Genomic DNA, 27,573 nt, shown 5'->3' on the forward strand with positions numbered 1-27,573 from the left:
TATTTTATCAATATTCGTGTTTTTTCAGAGAGAGGAAAACCAGAAGGATCAGCTTGGAGAATTACAAGCAGGAAAAGACCTGAATACTGTAACACTGGAGAAATCTCAAAGCTCAGGCTGCTCTCTAGGATGTTCACTGCTGGATGGAAAGCTAAATGAATCCACATGAAATATGTGGATTTGGCTGAGAAGAGGAAGCAGTGCTGCTCTGCTCAAAGACTGCAGACCAGCAAATCTTTGCAGTTCATACTTTAGGGTCTCTGAAACATGTCAGCCAAATTAATGGAATTATTCAAATTAAACATGAGATCAAGTATTTATAGATCAAGGTCTAGAGAGAAATTGCATAACCTTCAACTGAAACATTTCTTCCAGAAACAGCAAACACGTCAACATCAATCATCTCCATCACTGTCCACTGCAATATCTTGCAGAACTGAAATTCTAATTCAGCAGGACTGATACAACCAGATAGCAAACCCTGGACTCTTAAAAAACTTCATAAAAGTCACAGAGTTCCACAGAGTTCCACACAGAAACAAAGCCACAAATAAACTATTCCCCCTTCATCTCAGACACAGCAGAGCAGCAGCTTCCAAGCAAACACAAGACGCTCACACAGTCATTAGCAAATTCGACATTATAGAAACTGGAAATGGAAAACAGGAGCTTTTCCTTTTGAAGGAGATATTTATATTTGCATGTTGAGAGAGGATTTAAATGCCCCGAAGCACAATCCGAGGCTGATGGGAGTGCTTCTGCTTTCTCTCTTGTATTGGGCAATATCCATTAGTCCCACAATTTCTGCATAGGATTTACATGTGACATGGTAGAGCACCCTTGAACCTTCTCACTGTAAAGGTACTGCCTTCCAAAACTGCATCAGCAACATCTTATTTCTGCAAATTCCTGCATGTCAGCGTCCTTGCCTCAGATCAAACTTGGATATTAAAAAGATACTCAGGGACCAGTCTGTCAAGGTGTTTGTGGCTTTATGTCTTTATTCCTTTGCCAAATTCACAACCCGGTGTCCTGAGAATCAGCGGTGAGAGTGCTCCCTCATTTCTTTTTCTTCTGCAGTGAGCTGCTCTGTTTTGTGACCAACTCTTCAGTGAAAGCCATTACACATTTGACTTAGGTGCTGCATATAGAAAAGATGCTGTACAGAATACCTTTAGAGAAGACCCACTTTGCACCTGCATTCAGTGGCTGTACAAGTAGAATAGGTGGACCCAACAAGTCTCCATTTTGCATGGGTTCTGACACCAGGAAGACTTTGTGGCTTGTTGCACCTTGCAAAAATTCCAGTTTGAATACTAAACTCTGTCCCAGGTTGTATGGGACATCTGCTCTGCAGCTAACCCCTCCAGGGAACCCAGGAGGTTTCCACAGGTCCCGTTCAGGAATGACTTCAGAAGGTGCCCAACATTAAAGCCTGTTGCATCCCAGTGTGTCTCAGCACCTAAAACCACCCACTGAGGAGCAGCATGAAAGCTGCAAAGGACCAGTCAGTTCCTAGTCAGAAACAGGTACTGGTCACAACCATGGTTTTTATTTTTTAACAGTGGAGCAGGCTTTGGAACACAGGGAATAACGTGCTACCATGAAAATGCCTGGAGCCAGTCTTCCACTCCAGCTGAGACTAAAGTTTTGTGACAGCGATTTCAAAGGTTCATTGTTTTTCTCTGAGACAGTCTCTCTGTCCCCTCATCTATCTTTGAAGGAGTGAGGCAGATGTAGGCCCTGAGATAAAAATATCTACATGGGAAACAAACAGGTTTGAGACTTCTTTGCTGCCAGATACATTTGCGCCACTCAGAGAGGCTTGCAAACGTCCATGAGGGATCCATGTCTGCAAGCTGCAAAACAGTCTTCAGTGTTTCTGCTTGTATATATGTGTGTGTATATATGTATTTATTCTTTTTTTAATGTATGTATATATGTCTGGGACCTCTTAGTGTGGGCAGCTTCTGGGCAGTCACCACCAGGATACACTCATCAGCTGCTACATGACTGCAGAGACCTTTGTTTCCCCTCAACTCATTGAGGGAGAAGCAAGTTTTATTCCAGCCCTTGATATGAACCCTAAGTGAACTACTGATGCTTCATTCACGCCACCATTCATCCATCCTGACAAAAACACTGCCAAGAAAGGGCAGCAAGGACCAGCTGACGTTAGGCTATTAAGCTATGAAGAAATAGAATAAAAGTACAGCATTAGGCTGTTCCTCAGCAAAGAAGATACAGCTATTTTAAGTATCAACTAAAGCTGCTTATTCACAGACTCCCTGTAAAATACGAGATGTCATAGATGAAATGCTTAAAATGGATGTTTAAGGAAGGCAGCAAACCAAACATTTACATAATCTTTAAATATTAATATTTGTAAATAATACCTGAACATCTGCTAGCTAGAACAAGGTCACTGACATGGACATAACTGCCTAAGGGTCATAACAAACGCAGTCTATTTTAGCTTATGGAGGCTACTTTGAACATCAGCAAAGCAAAAATTTTTGCCATTACCACTGTTACCACTGTGCTTGTCTCTAATGGCCTGAGAGCAGGCAAGACAACCATGCTTACTGGGCTGTTAATAACACAACTTATACAACATTTGCTTGCTCACTTGCTCTTTACAAAGATACTTTTTCTTGAAAAACTCTTCAGCTTTCTCTAATGTTTTTCTTCCCTTGCACGTTGCTCTGTCCAGTGGACACAGCTGTGTTGGGCTGGCAGCTTGCTGACTGTCCCCTGCAGACCAGCAAGAGTCACCGTGGCCACAATAAAGCAGCTACAGACCCCATCCCCTTTTAGCTTAAAGTCTAGAAGCTGTAGTCTGCTCTACCAAAAATGTTGAAGGTTAACAGTTGCCCATTATTCCACTAAGCTTGGTAACCATCATTTCTGAAGTATTGGGTTTCTTTGTAGTCTAATGTCACTCACAATTTCCTTATTATTTATGTTTTCCAGAGATGAGTTGCCTTTCCCACCTGCACCATAACATCACAGGTCCAATGCAACGCTGTGAAGCTGGACTCTCCATTAGACTATGGCCCTTGAGCTGCTCCCAGAGAGCAGAGAGGGTCCTAGGGCAGCGACCAGCTACAGTCACATGTGTCCCACAGGCTGCTCTACTCCACTTCTGCAGTACAAAAGCCTTTTTATCTTAATGCAGGTCAGACCACATCAGTTTGACTGACGTTGTCACAGCAAAACCTGGAAGGACTCACAGTGCATAGCAAATCACTGTGACTGCCTCACCAATAACATTATAGAACAAAATACAAGGATTGCCTCTTACCAGACTTCTGTTTTCTTTCCTTTATACTTTTTTCCATCAGGCTTATCACCTGTCTCTAAAAATACACTGCATAATTCTGCAGCTGTGCAAGAACCTGTAGCACCTGAGCTATCTCTGTGCATATGAGTCATGCTTTCCAAGGCTGGAGCCTCAACAAAGCTGTTGCCATGTTTTGCCCCTTATCGCATGCAACTTCAGCATAACTTTGCTAATATCCCACCTTTGTCCCAGGTAGCTCTGCAAGATAAGGAGGCTTTGAGCAAAAATTAAAGAAACACCATGTTTTCCTTTATAAATAAAGTCACTTTCTCTCTGAAGGCTGTTAGGCTATTTCTCAATTATATAAATGTTACTCCAAGGTTTTAGGCTCTAGGAGTATCCTAATGATGCAACGAGACATAGTATGGGAAAACAAGACAAGAGGGAGATTACAATGCAGTTGCATTAGCAGTGGAAGACTAGCTGTGTAACTATGTGTGTCTATTCAGTGTGAACTGTGCACAAAGGTGTTCCTCATGGGCTCTGTGACACTGACAAAAATAGTAAAAATTTGGTCTGTTTACAGAAATACGGTGCAGTGGTGACACTGGACATCAAAACCTGAACCATCAGCACAACAGAACAAAACTCCTCAGCTTCCCCAAAAAGCACAGGCGTCATACTCTGACATACATCCATCTAGGAAAAAAAAAATCACAGTGGCTCCCCAGCTATCTCTAACTGAGTCGAGGGAAGGAGTCCAAATCTCCTCCCAGAGAAGCCTTGCCACGCCACCCCATCAAACCCAGGAGCCAGCAGGTCTTTTGGCCTCTGATTCCCTCTCTGATGCTGACACTGTTTTCTGCCTGCTGAAAGGAAAGCCTGATCCCTTCCCTTTGGGACCAGCAGAGTTTGTCATTGACTTCACTGGCTGGGAAAACCACATACTGTTAAAACCAGCTCTATTCAAAATTGAGTCACCAAGATAACTAAGGATCCCATAGCTGCACTCTCTCTGAGTTGGCTATTTTTCTCTGTTTGTTCTACTCCCTTGTATTTTAGTATGATGAAATACGGCTTGGATGGCCACCCTCAGTGAGACTGGTTTGGTGGTGACAGCTGTCTCATGAGCATTTGTGATTCTCCTCCTTCCCACTGCCGTAATTTACAAGCCATGCATGGTTCTGTCCACGCAGTACCTGCAACTGCATATGATGCATACTGTATCTGTCCTAGGGGCCACCAGCCTGGGGTCCTGTGTGCTTTCAAATCTGAACCTGCCTCTGCACTTTGCTTCTCCCCTCTTGCTTGCTTCAGGAGAGCTGCTGGAACTAGGACACTGACTTCCACCATGTAATTAGGGGCAAACAGGAATGATCTTCAGCACCAGAAACACTGTCTTGTCTTCTCTTCTCTGAAGGAAAAGGAAGAAATCCAGCACAGGCACCAGCTTTGCATTGAGGAGTGAAAATGGTCATCAGAGGAAAATGTATTTGCAGCCAGATTATTATATGATAGTGGTTCCTATCTGAATGTAGGAGAAGAATAAAGCCAAGAAAAAGCTACTGCTCCAGAAGGAACCACAGGAGCTTTCCACATATGTCTCTTTTAAGGTTTTGGGGAGGGAAGAGGAGAAGGAAGGAGGATCTACAGGATGGGAAGCAGGGGGAACCTTATGAGCCTATAGCAGGACAGGGCATACCTGGTATTTAGGGACATATGTACACATTAGTGAACTCACTTAACAGAGCATGATATCTACTTCTCAGAGTCTAGTCTTCTGTTAGGAAAGGTGAAGCATACCAAATTGGCAATCCATCTTCATGTGTGTCAAACCATCTGCAACCTCCTACCCCCCTTCAGAAGAAACATACAACCTACTGACACAAATCCATGATAAAGCAGTGCTGTGCTGGGCAAGCCATGTGGGATGACACATGATCACTAACATCTATGACGGAACAGCATGCCAACAAAGTAAAGCCAGACCGAAGTCAATGGATATCCAGCCAATACATCACAGATCCAGGCTTTGCAGACAGTAGCAAAGTACTGTCTGAAATGTGAGACGTGCTTGAGAAGATCAGAAGAATGAAAAAGAGAAGCCTAAAAAGTCAGGTAAAGAAAACTAAGACCAATAAATAAACAAGCAAATGGGACATCGAGCCAACAAGAAGGCTGACTGGACAAACCCAACAGCAACTCTCTCCCCCTGGAGCCAAGAGGATGTAGGTTAATCCATGAAATAAATCTCACAGTTCCTTGGTCTTTTCATCTTTCAGAGGTCATATTCCTTCCCAATTCTACCCTGTTGAAAAGCTTACCTTCCACAAGAAGCAACCTGGCAGGAGAAGAAATACCACCAATAAGCCATAATCTTCCTTTCCATAACCAGACGGTGGAGCAGCAGTATCACTCTCAAAGAGATACCCATCTGGAACAAGTGACGGACCTGAAGGCAGCTCATTCAGCATCAGTTTTACAGATGATTCAAAAAGGAGCAGGCATGTCCAGTGCCTCCAGAGCCAGCTCCCAGACTTCAGCCCCCAGCTTCAGCTGCACACCTGGGCTTGTCACATGTGCTGACACCAACCCCAGGGAGATTTGCCTGTGTTCCATTCAGAGGACAATTTAAGGCAAACTATTCAACCCTAGAAATAGCAGATCAAGTTTACCGCTGATGATCAAAAGAGTTACCTCCAACAGGCAGGATGGATGGCAACCTGTTAGCAAATTACAGTGTGGGGGGAAAAAACACTGGTGATGACACATTTTGGACTCTGGAGTTTGGAGAAATACAAACTGTGAGCATGGGGACAGCACTGTGCTGTGATCAGCACATCTGCACTGTGGGGTAAGAAACATTCTTCCAGCTACTCCAGGAAAGGGCAGGTCAGAGAAGCTCTGTTCTATGGACTAGGTGCATAACACAAAACACCCATGTGACCCACTGGAAAGGGAGATGCTGCACGTCATCCTAGAACGCTGACTGACAAAGGATTCAGTATTAGTCATTTAGCAAAAGCTGAAGAAAACACTGTCCTTAGTTCTGGAGGGGCTTGGTTATTGATCTAATCAGAAGAATGATTTCCATACTGGTATACCACCACATTTTTTATTCAGCAACGCTCTTACCTCTACAGTAGTGAGCCTAGAAAGATCAGGCAAGCACATTCCTGTAACTGGGTATGACAGAACGCAGAAGTGAAGATGATGGTGGCCTCCTCTTCTGCTCTTTTGGTTGCTTTAGAAAGCTTGAGACAAGATTTTATCTGGACAAAAATACTCAATTTTCTCCCAGCAAGGATGGGATGTGATCCACCTAATGAATTCTTCACTTTGCAATTTGATTATGTCAGCTGAAAAGCTCAGTGCAACTTCACAGCTACAAGTGAACATTAACACCTGCAACTTGTTCATCTTCTCAACAGTGAAATACTTAATGGGAGGGTTCGTCCTGAGCTCTGGGGAACACTAGCCAAAAAAGAGACAATTTCAGAAATAGGAAGGAGTGTAGGAGCTGTACAGAGGACTATGAGGTGAGGATGAGGCCTCTCTGAATTGCCTCAAATATCTCCTGAAGTCACCCAAGTCCTTTCCCTTCACACTGGTGCATCTGGTCAGAGGCTATTTTTTTAATTACATGATTAATTAGATAATTTTTAATTAGATGAGCATGAAATCAAGAGAACCATTTTATTCTCACCTCCAAAAGCCGGCCGCATGGTGAAGTCATGGTTATTGACTCTCAGAAGCTGCTCCGTCTTTCCTTTCCAAGTTTTGGTCACATCATGATTCTTCTTATAGATGCGACTGCAACAGACAGCAATAGCGTTGGTCTACCATCCCTGCGGCACTCTGGGGACAACTTCTGCCAGCCCAATTTCAGAGCCCTGGGAGTGGCGGCCTGGCGGGTTCAGCCCCATGGAGGCAAGCGGGGTTGCTGCCAGCACCACGGCATAGGCCAGCATGGCAGCCCCAGCGCTGCTTCTCCACAGCATTAACTCAAACCTGGCCCCTGCTGTGGGCAGCCCTGCTGTCTCAGCTGGCTCCAAGATGGACATGATACTCTTTCCACTCCGGACACCACGGCTCCAGGGGAGGTACCAGACTGAGAGCACAGCATCTCACAGAGGAGCCAGGATGCAGCAAACATGATAGAGCAAGCAACAGTAGAAGCAGCTGACTCTGCCCCACACCTTACCCAGCCAGGACTTGGCTGGTTACCAAGGCAACATTATCACAAGAAAGCTCTTTTTGACAGTGGTCACGCAATGTCATACGCTATTCTGAGACTATCTGCCCCACAAACATCAGCTGAGTACCAGCAGTTTGTGTGGACAGAGGGCTCACTTTGCCTTTTGAATTTAACGATGACAAAACCATACTTTTCCCTCCACAGCAGTTGGAAAAGAGGCAGTTTATCTAAAGAAGTCAGTAAGATCTGCAATCCTTCAGTTTTCTGAATATTAAGGGGGAAAAAAGCCTAACTTTTTATTTGAGAGGTCACACAACATTAGAACAAGAATGACAACAAACCCCTGAGAAAAGCGTAAGAGTCACTAAAATGACATAACTAAACAGCAGACAGACAGATACTGCATGCACTTTCGGAAGAAAATCCAGATCAGCACCCCTGGTGTTCCCCAGCAGTGCAGGAAGGACTTGGACCATGAAGATTCCTCAACCCCTTGGCTCTGGGCATAAGATATGACAAATTTGTAAATACTGCTGCAATTAGCTGTTTCTCAGCAAATTCCTAAAAGGAATAATAATAAATAGAAGGAACTTTATACAAAAGGGTTGAGATTCATTTGCCTGTGTGGGAGAAATATTACTGGCCAGTAAAGAACAAAAATCTTGGAGGAAAAATAAAGGGACTACTCTAATAAATACAAATATGAGGATGAATTAGGCTAAAATAAAGGGACTATTCTAATAAATACAAATATGAGGATGAATTAGGCTTAAAATTTTGGTCACAAATTCAGAGTTTAGAAAACCATCAACACACGCAGAAATGTGGCTGTGGAAGCGTCATGGATGTGCTTTAAGGTCATTAAAATACAAATCATTATGAGCATGAGTAATAGGAGCATGAATCGCAAATCAGAAGAAAAGCATCCTCAGATCATTCAGTTCAGAAAAGAAATGGTAAAACCTAAGGGGCATTGGTAGCTGCTGCTAACATTGATAACCTGTTTACTTTAATAAGGAGGTGAAAAAGAAGCAACAAAATTAAAATATTTGTATTAAATGGACGTTTTGAAGGAATGTAAGTCCTTGTGCTCCAGGGCACATGCTACATAGGAAAATTTCGAGTCACTTCACTTTGGGCTCCTGTTTAAATCGACATGTCGGAGCATCTCTCTCCCTGCTGGCTGTAAAAAAGGAGCCAGCTGGACAAAGTGCACTCCCAACATGGCTGCATTAATGTTCACCTAAAAGCAGGGGGATAAACCCAAGCACAGCCATTAATGGGAAAGATTGGAGGTAAAAGTTTAGCTTTTAACTGCTTGCTGCAGCAGAAGGTTGTGTTTCTTTGCAAAGGTTAGGGCTGCTGACAAAGCGTTCCACTTCGCAGTCTGCAGTATTGCCTCTGCTCCTGAAAAGTTGTAAGTGGAGAAGAATGATCTTCCCGTGTCTGCTTGACTTTAACCATCAGGAAAAGGCCTAAGTACCAGAGAATGTTCGATCAAACCTGTCTACTCAAAGAATGGATGAAAAAAAATCAAATTAAAAATCCAGTAAAACTTTGGATTGCATGCTGTATGAGGAAAGAGTATGGAAAACCCTGATGGTATTACAATGCCATCTGTAAATTGATGGCACAGCCTTACTGAAATGCCAAGCTCTGATCAGTTCATTTAAAAATCATCAAACAGCAAATAGCACACAAGAGAGTTGTTAAGAACAAATCTGGGGCTGCAGAGGCTTCAGAGGACTGGCTGGGGACACCGACACTGCCTTAGGAAGAAAAAAGACATTTCTCAGGAACTTCCAGAGCCAAGGGTTGCATTTAATAGCCGGCATTTAATCATCAGTTCATGCCCAATCCTTCAGGTACACGATAGTTGATTCAGAATTTACAGAGGTCTGTCATTTAATTTTTAATCAATTTAATCCATTCACAAAGATTTGTGTAGAGCTATTTTTAATGACAAGCAATCTACACAGCCTTTGAAATGTATAATAACTATTTTTGTCAATGTAATCCAAAAGCAAGAGCAAGTTCAAAAAAACCCCATTCCTTATAACAGTAAGTGACGTCAGCTATGCTGGTATCGTCTGATCCTCTCTGACAGGTATCCCCTGGCACCCCCACACTGTCTGGCATAGGAAGTATCTCACTATCTGCAGCAAAGGTGAATGCAGCTGCCAGTGCCTTTGCAGAGCTGAAGGATGCACTGAACACTCCTGCCCATCGGGTGCCTTTACTGACAATCTGATCACCGGTACCTCATAAATCCTCCCTGATGTACTTACAGTCTTTAGCACTTCTGATTATAGATTTGTCAGGGTTTCTTTCAGCTTTATGCATTCTCTGCAATTCACCACTATTCATTTAAAGCCACCCACCTCCCTTTCTCTTTTTTGTCATGTTTTTATTTAATTTTATTGCTGTTTACACTTCACTCAAGTGGGATGAGTTTGATAAAACTGTCTTTTGTGAGGACTTGCTCCTGTTTACAGAAAAGAGAAGGGGACAAGTATCTCATTGAGCTTCTGTAAGGGCTTCTCCATTATTGCCCTACAGTTTTTTATATTTTCCTTTACAGTCACTTTTATTCAGAATTGTTCTCAATTGCATAAAATACATCCTTTTTACATTCCCAAATAGATCAAAGAAAATTAAATTTGGGTAGCATGAGAAATCAGGTAACAGCTCAGCAAGACTCAAAAAAGCAACAGGTATCTATTCCGATATTTGGACCTTTCTAGACCAAGAAAAAGAAAAAAACCTGGAAACAGTCCTCATGCTGTAGGGTGTAAGGCAATGGCCAAGTGATAAGCCTGAAAGGAAATGTGATCTCCATATGGAGCATGGTCCAGCTGCCACTAGCCAGGATCCAGGAGATTTCTGCATCTCCCTCTGGAGAATTCAGCATTGACTTTGGTGACAACAGGATGGTGTCTCATGGTCATGGGACATTGGCTCCAATTATCCGATTTCCTATCAGGATCCGGAAAATATTTCTACAGTTTCAGTGAAAATCTTCATAGAATGATTTGGGTTGGAAGGTACCTTAAAGATCATCTAGTTCCAACCCCCTGCCATGGGCAGGGACACCTTCCACTAGACCAGGTTGCTCGAAGCCCCGTCCAACCTGACCTTGAACACTGCCAGGGAGGGGGCAGCCACAGCTTCCTTGGGCAACCTGTTCCAGTGTCTCACCACCCTCACAGTAAAGAATTTCTTCCTTATATCTAATCTAAATCTACCTTCACAGAATCACAGAATCGTCTAGGTTGGAAAAGACCTTGAAGATCATCCAGTCCAACCATTAACCTAACACTGACCGTTCTCAACTACACCATATCCCTCAGCACTAAGTCAACCTTAATCTTAAACACCTCCAGGGATGGGGACTCCACCACCTCCCTGGGCAGCCCATTCCAACGCCTAACAACCCGTTCTGTAAAGAAATACTTCCTGATATCCAGTCTAAACCTTCCCTGGTGCAACTTGAGGCCATTACCTCTTGTCCTATCGCTTGTTACTTGGTTAAAGAGACTCATCCCCAGCTCTCTGAAACCTCCTTTCAGGTAGCTGTAGAGGGTGATGAGGTCTCCCCTCAGCCTCCTCTTCTCCAGACTAAACAACCCCAGTTCCCTCAGTCGCTCCTCGTACGACATGTGCTCCAGACCCTTCACCAGCTTCATTGCCCTTCTCTGGACACGCTCAAGTGACTCAATGTCCTTTTTGTAGTGAGGGGCCCAAAACTGAACACAGTAATTGAGGTGCGGCCTCACCAAGTGCCGAGTACAGGGGCAAGATCACTTCCCTGTCCCTGCTGGCCACGCTATTTCTGGTACAAGCCAGGATGCCATTGGCCTTCTTGGCCACCTGGACACACTGCTGGCTCATGTTCAGCTGGCTGTCAATCAACACCCCCAGGTCCCTCTCTGACTGGCAGCTCTCCAGCCACTCCTCCCCAAGCCTGTAGCGCTGCTGGGGGTTGTTGTGGCCCAAGTGCAGCACCCGGCATTTGGCCTTATTGAAACTCCTACAGCTGGCCTTAGCCCATCGCTCCTGCCTGTCCAGGTCTCTCTGCAGAGCCTCCTTCTTTCAGTTTAAAACTGTTACCCCTCGTCCTATCATTACCCTCCCTGATAACAAGTCCTTCCCCATCTTTCCTGTAGGCCCCCTTAAGGTCCTGGAAGGCTGCTATAAGGTGTCCCTGGAGCCTTCTCTTCTCCAGGCTGAACAACCCCAACTCTCTCAGCCTGTCCTCATAGGGGAGGTGCTCCAGCCCCCTGATCATCTTCATGGCCTCCTCTGGACCCGCTCAAGCAGGTCCATGTCCTTCTTATGTTGGGGGCCCCAGAGCTGGACATAGTACTGCAGATGGGGTCTCACGAGAGTGGAGGGGGAAAATCACCTCCCTCGACCTGCTGGCCACACTTCTCTTGATGCAGCCCAGGATACAGTTGGCTTTCTGCGCTGTGAGTGCACATTGCTGGCTCATAGTCAGTTTTCCATCCACTAATACCTATAAGTCCTTCTCTGCAGGGCTGCTCTCAATCCACTCATCCCCCCACCTGTATTTGTGCTCGGGATTGCCCCGACCCATGTGCAGGACCTTGCACTTGGCCTTGTTGAACTTCATGAGGTTTGCACAGACCCACCTCTCCAGCCTGTCCAGGTCCCTCTGGATGACATCCCTTCCCTCCAGTGTGTCGACTGCACCACACAGCTTGGTGTCGTCAGCAAACTTGCTGAGGGTGCACTCAATCCCACTGTCCATGCCTCCAACAAGGATGTTAAACAGCAATCAAAATCTTACCACACTTCAGTATATTCTCTGAGAAAAAAACAGTTGAAGGTGTCATTTACTTTGTGTAGCAGCCACAGCAAGCTGGAGATGTACACTATGTAAACCTAGCACCAAGAAAGGTACAAAACCTACTGGTTTTCTAACCAGCAAAGCATACAACTGCTGAAAGACCCCCTAGAGGATAAGTGAAAAAGAGAAGGTACAGTAACAGTTTATGACTGCCATAACAATTAACTCACCCCTAGAGTATTCCAAATTCATTACCTCCATTATGTATCCCACACAGATGCATATCTTTAATAATAATGTACATGGATCACATGGGATCAGATATGGTCAAGAACTTTCTGACAAGCTGGGAACCTCAAGGTCCTCAATTTTGGGAAGGTCTCCTTCCATCACCTGTCAGGGCCACCAATTCAAGGGTTTGGTGGGTCCCAGCTGCCCAAGAGGCCCCAGTAGCTCTACAACAAGGCAGGTCTATCCTGGTTTACATGGATGGCCCCACCAGCCCCTTTTGTTTTCAGAGCTGCAGGGGAGAGGGACTCTGTTGCCCTACGTCTGTATGTAACATGCTCCACACCGACATGTCTGTGGGTTTATGCCTGCAGCAGGAAGTAAAGGAAAGTGATTTTCCTTGCCAGATTTCTAGAAAAAAGCTAAATCAGACTCTGGAAAATGATGGACACAAATTCAGAGAATGCACACAATCACTATTATCATACGCATTAGGAATTTTTCATGGTCACATGCTCAACACACCTTATCATCTGTTGCTTAGGACCCTCCATTTTTGCTTGGTTTTATAAAGTATGGCTTTTAACCTCAAAAAAACCCCCCTGTTCTAGGGTTGTTCATGTTTTCAGCTTATTGAAAATGAATGCAGAATACATTTTTCTTCACAGCGATAAATGAAACCTCTTTTCTACCAAGAATATCCCAAACCCTGCACTCCCTTACTCTTCCTACATCCATCCAGCCCAAAGCCAACAACGGTAACATAAGCAGATGGCAACAGGTGTAGCAAAGGGAGCCAGAGGTGGCTGTTCTGCTTGAAGAGGCAGGAGGAGGCACAGCTGTTGACAAGACAGCGCTGAATGCACGCAGGCTGGTGAGGAAGCAGCTCTGAGGCTCTGAACATCTCACAGTCTACATGGACAACTACACAACTACTACAAAGTCAGAGGGGGCAACATTAGTAACAACAGAGAAGTCATAATGGTAAACATGAAGACATGGAGCACACAGCCAATATAAAGCAGGAGCTTTGCTTCTCTGATCTGCTGTAGCCATTTGAGTGTGTGCATGTCTCTCCCTGATTTTGTTTCACATTGCTACTTGGCCCTGCTGTGACACTGCGGTGTTGGTGGAAAAAAATCTCAGGAGACATCAGACCTTGCACAACTAGAAGCTGTGCAATGCCCTGGACTTGAACCCCAGGCATGCAACTTAGAAATACCACATTTTCTGGAAAACCACCATACAGCTGAGAGGATCAGTAGGGGCTGGGAGGAACTACAGGCCAGAAGACATGTCTGCAGCATCTGGTTGAAAGTTGGTGATAAAAATGCAGCCCTGCAAGGCACCAAAGGGAGCACACCTGCCAGCCACAGCCGTTTCAGCAGGGATCAGCAGACTACTTGCCCCAGTGGACCTCTGTGTGGAAAAACAGTCCCTGTGATAAGCCTCGTGCTACTATGCCGTGATACTTCACTTCTGTTTCCGGGTCCCAACCTAAGGCTGGCATGTTGCATGTCCTGAAAATTACACCCCTAATGAGATACTCCAAATCACTGACCACTTCCAAAAACCTTGGCAGGAAGTCTTAGGCCAATGGAAGCTCAAAGCCACTTCTGTTTCAAACCCACAGTGTTTCTGCTGGCTGAAGCATGAGGCTTTGCACAACTGTTAGGAGGGAGGAATAAGCAAACTCGGAGCCAGACTGCGTCTGTCTGTCCAGTGCAGAGGCCATTGGAAAGACAGCATTCACAGGCACAACTAAGATGGCAAATGTCTCCTGAGGCCTCTCTTCTAGGACAGTTTATGCAGACCAATAAACATTACCAGAGGCGTTATCAGCAATTTTTATAGAGCAATAAATATTAACAAAAGCACTATTTTTCAGCTTCTCTTTTTCTGTGTGGAAATTCTGTCCAGATGGATAGTCTAGGAGGACTACCAGCATTTGTTTGCGATTCCTGACATGCAGCCACCACAGAGCTACTGAAGAGTCCCCCAAACTGGTTCCAATCCAGCGCTGGACACACCAACAGCACTTGCTTGGCTCTTAGAGTAAGGCAGATGCCCCAGGGAACCCACAAGCACACATACACATGCACTGTACAGTCAGTACTACACATTGCAAGTCTGGCATGGCCTGGCAGCAGTACACAGCTCCTTGGAAAATCCCAGCTAGCAACACGGCAGCACAGACCATGGCCCATCCGACACATACACCTGCACCTTTCCACACTTACACCATCTCCTTCAGCACCAAAGTCTTTACCTTCTCTCTGGAAATTTATTCCCTGGTGTGCAGGCAACACCGGGGCCAACATCTCCTCCCCAGCAGTCACCCAGGTGACTCTGACAGGTTTTACTTTGCAGTTCATTTATCACTTGATTTCTTTAAAACAGAATGAAATGCAAACATTTTTAACCAATTCTTCTATTAGTTATGAGCCCTTGGTTTCGTGCACCGTTTGCCAGCTTGTATATTAGCAAAAAAGCTCTCAACTTCATACAAATAGGTGTCACTGAATCCCTTCACCCAGTTTTGTAAGATAACAGACAAAGGCAGAAGCTGCTACTTGATGAGCACACATTCCTACGCAAAGCCCCGTCTCTCCAGAACGTAACAGGAAGCTGCTTCAGGCCATGTTCATGGCACTGCTGCACAAAGGCAGTTGCTTCTTTTAAGTCATACCTCTGTTTTTGTAGAAGAGTTGCATTATCAGTGAGGTGGGGGGTGCCAGAGTAAGAGAGTATGAAACACGACACAGTTTCTAATTAAGCCAGTCTTATCCATTCAGCATGCTGAGTGAGATACCAGTCATAGAAAAAACAATCCATTACAGTTCACTAACATAAAATAAGGGGAGTAATTAGGGATGCACAGGCAACTCTTAACCTGGCATTTCTTAATTTGGGTTCCCAACTCCACAGACCTAACCTGGCTTGAAATCAACATAAAGGTCTTTACATCAGGTTGATATATCACCTTAAAGGACACAAACTATCAAATTTATCAAATGGAAATTCCCAAACATAGCAATAAATTTTTTTGGCTAATACATTTACTGTAAAATTTACTGTATTTCTTATGGTAAGTCAGCAAGAGAAATACTGAGCAGAAAATGCAATGAAATTATTAAAGGACACTGTTTTCATTTCTCTTACATGCAGCATAGGAACTGGTTTTAATTTTCTCTTACTAGAAGAGTCCACTATTCATTGCTGGTTTAGAAACAACTATATTTTTTCTATGTAACTGGAAATTTAAAATATCAATGTCACTGCTCCATACACTTTCTTTTTTCAATATTGCAGAATTCTCTGTATTTAAAATGTCATTCACATTTGATAGTCCCTAAACTTTGATTTTATATACTTTTAAATAAGTACATTGCATAGGAAATGTGTATGTGTGTGTATATATATAAAAGACATATAGTTTCTCAGGTTCTACCTGGCTAGAAAACTGTTCATTAAAATCATTATTTCACAGGAAACCAAATAGTATCAGTTATTCTTTACAGTAAATTCATTTGTATAAATAATTTTGTGCTTTGACTTCCACTTTATCACAGCTTCACAAAAATAACAGCACTGTAGAAACTGCAAGTTACTTTTGCAATGTTTAAATGAAGTACAAAATATTCAAACAACTTTTAACCCAGAGAATGGTACTACTTTTGGGCAAAGTCATGTTTAAAAGAAGGATTTATACTACTTTGTCACTTCAAAGTAGATTATCTCTCCTACACGTGAATGCTTTGCAAGAAAATGCCACTGTTGAATGCCCTTCGTTTCCCAGAACATGGACTTGGAAAAATTTTCAGAGATAAATGAAAGATCTCGTTCAATAACAGAGATTCTGTGGCAATCAGTGGTAAAAGTTCAGTTGGATTTAGGATGTCAGGATCAGGCCCTAGCTGTTTCAGCTTTATAACATTTACGTCAATAAAAGCATATGCTGCTATATTTTTTCCGTAAGTAGTATAAATCTGAAAGCAGATTAGGTATTCTTTGCTTTCATCACATTTGTCTGTAAAACATTACAAGTAACAACACTCCCTATAAATTGTTCAGTGTCAAAGTAAAAAACCCAACAGAATAAATGAAAATATGAATGTTTACAGCCATAGTGAGGCCGTTTGATGGATTAACCCAATTTTATTTTTGAGCTCTTCGAACAATGAACAGTCTTGTAAGATATAATTGCCACTGGATAACATAACTACAAGAAAGGATAACATACTTTGGACTGTCTGACAGGTTTGGAAGATTATCTTTTCTAATGTAAACCTCTGGTCAAATCTCAGCAACAGTAAATCTAATAAACTTTACTAAGACCTTTAACTCTTTCTTGTACCTTTGCTTGACTTTAAAATATGTATTTTTTTTAAAGTTTACATGTATTTCTTCAAAATATACTTCTAATTTTACAGTTCCTGGGTAACTTCCAGGGATTTATTTGTTATTAATCAGTATAACGCATGCTAACAACATCCCCACCTCAAATTGTCAGAGAATAACATGGCATTTCAGGTGAACATAAGTAGCACAGACATCCCAGCAAGCAGGGTAAATAACCTGCTCTTGAAACAGTGCTGAAACAGTATGTAGATTTGAACATCTCTATTAATTGCAACTTCTCTGAATTCTCTCAGTAATTCACATATAGGGCTAAGAATATTTTTACCACAGTCCATGCTGAAGTGGTCAACTTCTCTGCAAACCTGCCTCATTAAGAGTTAGTTAACATTAGCATTAAATGTGTCCATTTACAGTTAAAACCAATTATACTATCAGAAACTATTATAAAAACATTATGTATAAAGCTGTTTGCACATACAATATACACAAAGACAGTGACAGGGCAGATTTTTATGTCTATGTAGTAATGTATTTATAACACTGGGAAAAAAAGTATGTGCTTTAATAACCCTTACCTTGCCCTCTGCACCTCCAGCTGGCCTGTCCACCATCTCCTCCTGTGCTTTCTGCTTTCCACAAGAAGAACTAAGCAAAAGATTAATAAAAGGAGCTTTGCAAAGTAAGGCATCTTGCTGGAAATAAGAGTTGGGCACTCTGCACTCCAGTAACCTCCTGCAGTGCAAGTGCCCCCGGGTTTACACATTGAATCAACTCTAATTCCGGTGTCGCGTATTCGTCCACGATTGGTGGTAGAAACGCTGCTTCCCCGACGTGGTGTTTTCGACAGGCTCTCAGAGGCTTCCCACTCCAAGCTCTTCCCTCATCACCGCTTAGTGATTGGCCATTACTCATGAAGTTTGCCTCACCAAACATTTCCACTGGGTCCTAAAGGATATTTACTAAAGCCATTATATAAAAACTCGCAATTCTGCACACTGGCTTTTTGCTCAATCCTCTAATCTGAGGACAGTGCTATCCTTCTGCCAGACTGTGTAAAAAAGGGCTGTCCCTTTACATTAGGCTTTCCAGATTTTCTGGTCCTTCACATGGCATCTTTTTCAACTGGAAACTGCTTGTGCCATGTTTCAGACACGTATATCACTGTAAAATTTACATATTTTGATGGTTTTATAGCAGTTGAGATTTTATTTTCCAGTTTAGTCTGGCTCTTTATGCTGTTGGAAGATAAAGGATGAGCTATTTCCTTCAAAAAATTATTTACTGTTAACCTTTAAAGCAAAATTAAAACACAGTAACCCCCGAAGTATCTATAAATGCAATAGACCGTACATAAATCAAGTCACCATTAATATTTATTTTTTCAAATAGGTATTTGCACAATCAGGCATTTTAACTTTTACTTTAAAAGTCTGAAATAAAAATTAAAAGCTACAAAGCAGCTATTTCTTTAATCACAAGGAAGAGGCTGTTTTCAGAAACCATTCTAAGCTCATTTTCTCACAGCCCATTCAAAGGGCAACATAAACTGCCTCTTTGCACAAGACGTAGCTGCTTTACCCATAGCCAGTGTGTGGTACAGGTACGAGAGCGACAGTTTGCTTAGTGCGGCAGTGAGGGTCAAGGTAAAGTGAAGCACGTTCAGAGCAAAGCTTCCAGAGGAGCGAGCGGGTCAAAACCCAGCAAAAAGGTCTTTTGGGTCAGACCTCTTCCAGAACTCTCTTCTGTGAGCCCAGGTTTGCAAGACTTGAATAGAACAGGTATTCAAGCAACCTAAACTAGGAAACAGTACTTTCATTTTAGAGGCTACAGGATCTGGAGAGGTTTTTTGGGGTTTTGGTGTGGAGTTTTTCAGGTTTGTGTGGTTTCTAAAAAAATTTCTAATGAAATAAATATGCAAATTAGGTAAAAACACATCAATTAATATACTGACATCAAAGAGTTCTGCAGCAGAATGTGTAAGCAACCGCTGAACCAGATGAACAAACTGTGTGCTTTTGTCTGAACTTCTTAAGAAAAGTGGGTTTTGATCTTTGTTCCATAGTACCTGCAAACAAGATTATCAGCAATCCACAAGAAGTGCTAAAAACGGACTCAGGTTTTGTTTGTAATTTCCACATTCCCCTTAGACACACAAAGGGCTTTCCTTAATTTAGAAGTTGTTATAGCTACTTCAATGTTTTAAAACACTAATACATACTATATTTAACAAAATTTAGGAAAGCTGTATGTAGCTTGATAAATACTTGCTGAGAAACAGGATGACTCACGTCAGTGCTATCATGTTTGACAGCAACAAAATGAAAGTCAGCTAAATCTCACTGTCTTTGAAATACACTAGAGTACATTTAAATCTGAACAATAATACAAGAGGAAAATTATCCCACTGATTGCTTTCTTCTACTTCACTGCAATACTTAAACATTCACAGACAAAACCTCTCAAAACCTTAACACCTGTAGGTCTATTGCTTGTATATGTGATTTCACAGCATTCATGACTATAACCAGTTACTTTGTTAATAAATGAATAATACAGAAAGCCTCTGGGTCCAATATTGATTTTAGGTTTAAAAAAACCCATGGAAACAAAAAAAAAAACCAAACGACAAACAAAAAAACCAAAAAGGCCATGTGATACTTGAAACATAACCAAAGACTGGTTTGAAACTGTTTATTACTAGGAGGGTTTTAATAAATATTTCTCTTAAGCATGTTTATATATATGACAGTTTAAGTATAATAAGGTTTAAATTTTCTTTAGTAAATAAAACCACATATGAAACTTTCAGTTCAACACATTATGTATATTTCTGGTATAATTAAAAGACAATAGCTCTGGGTAAATAATTATATTACATATTTATAACTATTGCAAGAATAGACATGTTTTATATAATCTTCAAATTTAAAAAAAACACAAGATATACAATTAGAGTATTAGAAGAGGACATTCAAATCTTGCAAAGATTATCCAATCTTTCTTCCAAAAAATAAAAATCAAAATAATGTAAGTAGTTTTCTGGCCCCTTCTTTCCTCCCCTACTCCTTTCCCCCTTTCACACACACTAAGCAGCATCACAACCAATTCGTATGTGTTCCCCCTCTAGAAATGTGTCACGGCAAATAAAAGTGGTTAAAAATGTATCCCCCCTAAATTAAGAGTTCACTGGACACAAACACATAGTAGTGTTTCATTTTATAATCCCTTCTCCAATATCAAATTTTGTACTAACTTAGATAGGGCAATTAATTGCATTTATGTTCCATAAAAAAGTGAATCAACCACTTTTTTTAAATTGTCTTTTTCGAGTTGATAGATTACTCACATTGACTCCACTCCCACACGCCTTAATGTTACTATTCCACTGCACTGTTTCTCCAAGTTTCTAGTGCACAACCAATTAACACTTGTAGTTAAATGTCCAACTTTGCTTTTCTTACAAGTAATGCAACTGTAGGTACATTAACATTCATAAGGATTTAAGCGTAAATACAAAAAGTAATCTTTGTAAACAGTTCTCATGTCATACCCAATACAGAATGTTCGGTGAAGCATTCAAGTCACTGCTGTTACGACAACCAACCTTATAACTCAAATATATACTCATTAGCCAAACATATTCTACGAAATATAAGAGCTGCCAATGCAAAAGTCAGAAGGACAATCAGAACAGTCGATCCAGTGTGGTTCATGTTGACTCTCGGTTGCTGTACCCGATTAAAGTCAGTTGAAGATGGAGCCCGTCTCTGACTCTGCTGCTGGGCACGGCGCTGCCGAGGACTCATAGACGTGTTAGTGGACACAGGCGGAGCATGCTCTTGACTGGCCGCTGCACTGCTACTCTGAGTTTCAGACTAAAAAGGAAACGTGGAGCGTTGTGAGGCAAGACCATGCGTAAGATTAGCACATAATAAAATCATCAGGAGTCAAATGTACTCTTCAGATAATTGTTAATACCTGAAAGCCTGATAATACATGTCACTAGTAATTACGAAATTGTTATAGCCATCATTTATGTCCATTCGCTATCCTGAGAAGTCTATTTCAAACTGCAAATTAGCAGTTCTAAGGACAAGAAAAGTCTGAAGAAAGTCTGTGAAACAATATTTGAATTCTAGATTGGTTCCAAATCAAGAGATTTCAAATATCTTTGACTAGGATTTGCTTAATTCTTTGCAGTTCAAGAAATCTTTAATAATCCTCCAGATAGTTAAGTCTCTGAGGATTTGTAATGTCACCCATACTGAAGGGGAAACTGAAGGGAGGGCAAGAAAGGAAGAAGTCCTGAGAACTGTAAGTAAGCAATCCTGCACTGCTTCCTGTGGACAGCTGGGCCTAAAAGTCCATTCTCAGCACCACCACCTACACTGAAAGAAAAATATGAAAAATCCTGAATACAAAACACCTAAGTGATTCCAGCAGGAATCATTGAGCACTGTACTTATGCATGCACATACCTACTGCCCTCTACTGGTCAAACGTTGGTCTATCGCTGTATGTAGTAAGAAAATAAACATCGGCAACTGATGTTCCAGCTCAGGAGAGTATTTAAAGAAAATAATTTTTCAGTTTGTAAGATTGAAACTATGGGTTCTGATATTCCACTGGCCTAATCCTGCTTGCAATACTAAAAGGCTCAAACTTCCAGCGTTTTAGTATTAAAAACAGTGACTCAGCACAGTTGATGGAAGTAAGCATTTCGACAAGGTTCAATTTTAAAGTGTTTAAAAAAAAAAAGTAGCTCTGAGAAAAAGTTAATTTTTTGAAGTCTTTTCACTTCTCAGAACAATTTGCAGGTATTCCCACTGAAAGCAACCTGCCGCTGTTTTCCAGATCTAGCTTTCTCCCTCCTCCTTTCTTCTGAAAGATTATCATTACAGCAGGTAAAACTAGAATTCTGAACATTTTATATCTGCTTCCAAGCAAAAGGCTTTTAATGAACACAATATCCACAACACTAAGCACTGTTTCGGCCAGCTACTATACCTACAAAAGATATCCTTTCCACACAGCCAGGTAGGGAATGTCCTCAACTGTGTAACGGGTCTGACGATCCACAAGACAGTAAGTAGCACTTGGTCCTGTGACTCTGGCCACATACTCTGCATGTAGGAGAAGAATTTCAAATTTTCACCTAGTCAGTGATTTGACTAGCCCAGGGAAGAGATCCTCCTTTCCTACCTCCTCCTCATTAGCATTTCACACTGTTTATTATCAGCAAGGAAGTACTGATGTAATTACTCATCACAGGTTTCTTGCCTAAGCAAGCAAGCAGCTTGGGTAGCTTCAAAGAAAAATATTTTTAAAAGATTTATTTTATCAGCAGAGACAGCCAAGAACATGAGCAGCTTGCCATGATTTCCACAACACTGCAGAATAAAGTAATTCTGCTTCATACTGAGCCCACTTGAAAGCTCCTCATGCCAAGGAAAATAAAGACTTAGGGAAGCTGAGCCACTGAAAAATTAAGTTTCTAGATTCATCTACACTCTCATCTTTCAGAAGGGGAGAGAAAGAGAAGTGAATTCAGGAAGCAAGAACTGCAAATTCAGAAGGCAAAGTGTTGCTCTTCTTAAAGTAGCTTTTAAAAAAGGAATTAAAAAAGTTAAGTCTAGAAATATTCCTGATACTTTATACTTACTAACAACAGTAACTACCACTGGCTGTCACACACTTGGGTTTCCTCTCAACACTGCAAATTTTTAATTTAAAAATAAAACAGAAAGGTCCTGTTCTGAATGAGACAAGGTGCCATACACTGACATGAACGCAGCTGTGATTCAAGAGAAACCTTGCTGACAATTGCAAAACTTTAAATTATTTTTTGGAGGAAATTATATAGATGCATCAGGGCAGCAAAAGACTGACTGCTTAACCCAAAGCTAAGCTAACCCACTGCCTTGGGATTCCCAACATAATCAATGACCAAGTATCAGCAGACATGCAGAAGCAAGTTAGAGAAGAAAGGAGTGATCATTACCTGATATAAATTTAGGTCCAGATGCTACTGTATCTTAAATAATATATACATCTAGATAAAGATTTTTTTGTTTGAAGACTTAATTGTTAAGAATCCCAAAAATGGCAGATGGACTGTATTATAAATGAAATAAATCACAATCTTCTTGTCTTCACTTACAGGAAGTTTTTTAATTCTCCTTAAGCAAAAGTGTCAAGATTTTTAGACTAATGCAACACTTTACATGACACAATATTCATCCAATTTTAAGTAATTTTCTGCCAAACCCTACTGGAAATGTTGGGGATGAGGGCTTAATAGATTAAAAATAAAAATATTTAAAAAGAGCTACATTGTAGCCACCTTTAGCATCTGATCTTTACAGTCTTTGAATATACACTTCATGTGTCATATTATTTCTGAAACTTCTGAAACTGTTAGGACTGGTAGAAAACTTTGCTCTGAGTTTGATAAATAAGGCTAGTTTAGAAAATGTACATATATTAGAATTAACAAAATTTCTATTGTATAACAAAATGCACGTAAGGAAATCTACACTATGTTCAGTCTACTGAAGAATAGTAGCATTCACTTACGTCTCCAGGCCGTTATTTTAAAAATTTTTATCAGAATGCTGAAAGCATTAAATAATCATCTTGAAAGGGATGTTTTAAAAATATAGCAAATTCTAGGAACTCAGAACCATATAACTCCTCTGGGTTACTGAAACCTCCTTCATTTATATTCATGATCTCAGAGAGATACAGAAATAAGAAGATACAAGGATAGGTGAAATACTTGCTTGTCCATGTAACTTCCAACTGAAGAACAGCTGAAGCTTGACACAGCATGGCTTAAAGGCTAATAAGAAATATGTCTATTTTTTAATGGATCAAAGTCAGACCGAGTACTCTTGATTGCCAAGACATTTAAAATTGTTGCTGCAGTATTACAAAACTTAAGACACCACTTAATAGTGATAAAAGGAAACACTTTTAAACAATATATCATTCAGAATCTATGATTTAAAAAAAGGGCTTCTATAAGTCTCCTGTATCAGAACATAGCCTCATTTTCTCACAGAAACCTCCCTCATCAGTTCAAGATTAGTTGACTTCTGTTGCACTGTTTATTTCATCGCTCCTCATTATAATGCTTCATGCAGCCAGTATATTAGTGCAGGACACTACTATAATACATTGTTTAATAACAGGTGTACTGAAGGTTTAATGTATTCCCAGGTTACCAGAAAAAAGTTTAACCACAGATTTTCATTTCTCACTTTGTAATTCTTATCAAGTATCAACTTTATTCATCAACTATAAGCACCAAGGTGGGACATCATTGCACATCAATACACTAAATGTAGGTTACTACAGGTGTGGTAGGAGTTCAGACTCCCATAATAGCCCATGTAGGTTTAGTCAGTGCACTCAGGGGGACAGACAGAGCAAGGCAGCCTACCAGCCTCTGCTTCTCAGTGGGCTGCAGTGCTCTCTAGCTTCCACTATCTAGCCCCACAGACTGTAATGAGAGTTTAGGTACCAACATTTAGATGACCACTGGCATAGCAGATGACTTAATCTGGACCTGAGTCCTACCTCAGTATCTACAATATATTCATTGGCATAAATTTCAAGTTCACAACATCAAATTTTCTACAATAGCCTTTAATTAAACAAACATTTGTAACATAAGTGGTAAACATTTTATCCAAGAAGAGAGAAAAAAAAGTTTTGATGTTGCCCAAATCTAACACTTACAACTTAGTAAGGTAGAATTAGGTCTTCACACAACAAAAACTAACCCAACAAACTGATTTTACACATGCAAGAAGACCAGCTGAGGAGAAAGGGTCTGGGTTTTGCATGGATACTCCTTCAAGCCTATTGCAGATCAAGGCCTCCAGACCCCTTCTTTGAGAAGATTTCTACTAACTTTCACAAAAATAGCAAGCTTCAGTTCTTTAAAATAGTCCTTCCTGCCAGACGTTTCTTTCTTCCACTGTGTGGCTCTAAGTTTTCACTCCCCAATGGCTCCAGAAAATTGCCAAGAAACACTGGTATTGCTTCAAACTCAAACTAACAATCATGAGTGTGACAGTCTGAACCCTTAAAACATGAATTCACTTTTCGTCATTTACAGTTTATCGCATATAAATATTTTTACATACATTTATATGTTTAAAGGTCTCATTTCACATGGTACTGTTCTGCTAAAAATTAAGTTAATAATTACTAATTAAATCAGCATAATCGATTAAAACAAATTTCTTAGAAATAGGATTAATGAAAAAAATCACTCTTTTCCCTCAAGAAAACGCTAGCACTGCCTTGGTATTTTGGCTAGTTCTACTATATTAGCCAGCATTTGTAGTATAAAGAATAAAATAAAATGGTTTATTAAATCCTGAACAATCTGGAAAAAATCTTATTGTGGGGAAACATGTATGCTATTATCATGTTTATATTTCTACATAGCTTGAAAATATGCTGCAAACATGCAACAGATGGTCTGACGTTATTTGACGTTTTAGTTTTTTTAACCGATCTTCAGCCGCATCCTCTCTAAAAAAGACAGCTTAGCTAGGATTTGCCTGCAATTTATCAGTGAATTTAGACTGCATTTGTCACAGTCATAACAGCAGCTGCCTTGGCCCACCACCAGGCCTCGGTCACTTCCAAAACCATTATGTAAGCCCTACACCTCACAGTATTAAAACCTAAACGTCATAATTCAAATGGTAAGAATACTTTAGTCAGATTTACTTAAGTGGTTACAAAAAACAGGAAGTTATTCTTAATTAATATTTAAAAGCTACAAATTATCACTGAAACATTTTTTGCCTCTGGCTAATAATTCTATTGCAAAAACCTGTGATATATTATGCACATGGTAAACTGAATCATAGAATCACAGAATCATCTAGGTTGGAAAGGACCTTGAAGATCATCTAGTCCAACCATTAACCTAACACTGACAGATCCCAACTACACCATATCCCTCAGCGCTATGTCAACCCGTCTCTTAAACACCTTCAGGGACAGGGACTCCACCACTGCCCTGAGCAGCCCATTCCAACGCCTAACAACCCATTCTGTGAAGAAATACTTCCTGACATCCAGTCTAAACCTTCCCTGGCGCAACTTGAGGCCATTACCTCTTGTCCTGTCGCTTATTACTTGGTTAAAGAGACTCATCCCCAGCTCTCTGAAACCTCCTTTCAGGTAGTTGTAGAGGGCGATAAGGTCTCCCCTCAGCCTCCTCCAGACTAAACAACCGCAGTTCCCTCAGTCGCTCCTCGTACGACATGTGCTCCAGACCCTTCACCAGCTTCGTTGCCCTTCTCTGGACACGCTCGAGTAATTCAATGTCCTTTTTGTAGTGAGGGGCCCAAAACTGAACACAGTAATCGAGGTGTGGCCTCACCAGTGCCGAGTACAGGGGTAAATCCCTTCCCTGTCCCTGCTGGCCACGCTATTTCTGATACAAGCCAGGATGCCATTTGCCTTCTTGGCCACCTGGGCACACTGCTGGCTCAAAACTGTAGTGTTTCAGACACCATAATATTTTAATGAACTGTTAACCCATATATTAAAGGAACTATTGAGAACAAGAATTGCTAAAAGAGCATTATTTGTTGTTTCTAAGAGAAGGAAGTGAGAGCAAAGAGATCGCTATTTCTAAAAGTGATTCAGCATACTATTTGCTAAAGTTTACACATAGATTTCATATAAAAGTATGCAGAAGTTCTAGAAGAAATGTGTGAACTACATACTCTTAATGAAGCCTCCAATCAGCTTAATAGTACTGATCTCACATTCAGACTATGCCTGTACTTGCACTGATGAAGCTCAAAGATGGTCCTTACCGTTGCACTTGTTGGATCCTGGAACGCTCTAGCTGCACCATCCTGCTGGGGCTCACGTGAAGCAGCAGAGTGGTTCAATCCTGCCATGTTTGAGGGTCCAGAATCAGACTTCCTGGATGAATTGACTTCTGCCTACAAGGAGTACATATGTATGCTTCAGAGAGAAGATCAAAATTGCTCCAGAAAGATTTGGCTTATTTTGGAATGTGTATTTTAATGTATGGAGAACACAAGAATTACTGAAATGTAATAATCAAGTATGCCAACTGTATTTCAGTTACACACCGACAGGTTTAAGAAATTCTCATTCTTTAGAAATAAGGCTATAGATGTGCAAACATCAGTTTAGAAAACAATTTTACGTTTGTTTGCACATAACAACAGGTATAACATTCAAAAAACGCACAGATGTATAGAGCAAAAAAGAAAATTCTTTAGAAAATCCAGGACAATATTATGCCAGAAATACCACCATTTTAAAAAACTTCTGTTTCTCATGTCCTTACGTGAATGCTGACTACTGCTGTTACAAGTGAACTAATATAGCCTGTTTCTTAGCAAGGCTAACTAGCCTCCAGTAAGTGCTAATTTAATGTGGCTATACTGGTCCACTACTAAAGCTGCCTCACCGCCAGAGTGGGCATATATGCATGGCACTACACTGTGTCAGGCATGCATACCTCAGTTTCCCGTATTTAAATTTCAGCACAAGCAGAGCAAAAATAAAAATACAAGTCTTAACAATATTGCTTTTGTACACATTTATAAAATGTATAATAAGCATCAATTCCCAGAATTTAGGTTTCATGTTTTTGGAAATTTCAGACAAGAGATCAGCAGT

The 27,573-nt window shown here is 41.1% G+C and overlaps 2 protein-coding genes across 5 annotated transcripts in view; both read right to left on the reverse strand.

Moving 5' to 3' along the window:
- LOC141941762 (gamma-aminobutyric acid receptor subunit rho-2-like) overlaps positions 1-17,642 on the reverse strand; it is a 42,870-nt gene extending 25,228 nt beyond the window's left edge. The window contains exons 1-2 of the mRNA XM_074864736.1: positions 17,457-17,642; positions 6,990-7,096 (exon numbers count right to left, since the gene is read on the reverse strand). Of these exons, the coding sequence (XP_074720837.1) occupies positions 6,990-7,096; positions 17,457-17,569 (220 nt within the window). The 5' untranslated portion in view covers positions 17,570-17,642. The remainder of the gene's footprint in view (positions 1-6,989; positions 7,097-17,456) is intronic.
- A 1,894-nt stretch (positions 17,643-19,536) lies between these two features.
- UBE2J1 (ubiquitin conjugating enzyme E2 J1) overlaps positions 19,537-27,573 on the reverse strand; it is a 32,515-nt gene continuing 24,478 nt past the window's right edge. For all 4 annotated transcript variants that reach the window (XM_074862059.1, XM_074862061.1, XM_074862060.1 and 1 more), the window contains exons 7-8: positions 26,733-26,864; positions 19,537-20,756 (exon numbers count right to left, since the gene is read on the reverse strand). In XM_074862059.1, coding sequence (XP_074718160.1) covers positions 20,487-20,756; positions 26,733-26,864 — 402 coding nt within the window. In that variant the 3' untranslated portion in view covers positions 19,537-20,486. The remainder of the gene's footprint in view (positions 20,757-26,732; positions 26,865-27,573) is intronic.

Source organism: Strix uralensis, chromosome 3, assembly GCF_047716275.1.
Source record: "Strix uralensis isolate ZFMK-TIS-50842 chromosome 3, bStrUra1, whole genome shotgun sequence".
NCBI classification, from domain to species: domain Eukaryota; kingdom Metazoa; phylum Chordata; class Aves; order Strigiformes; family Strigidae; genus Strix; species Strix uralensis.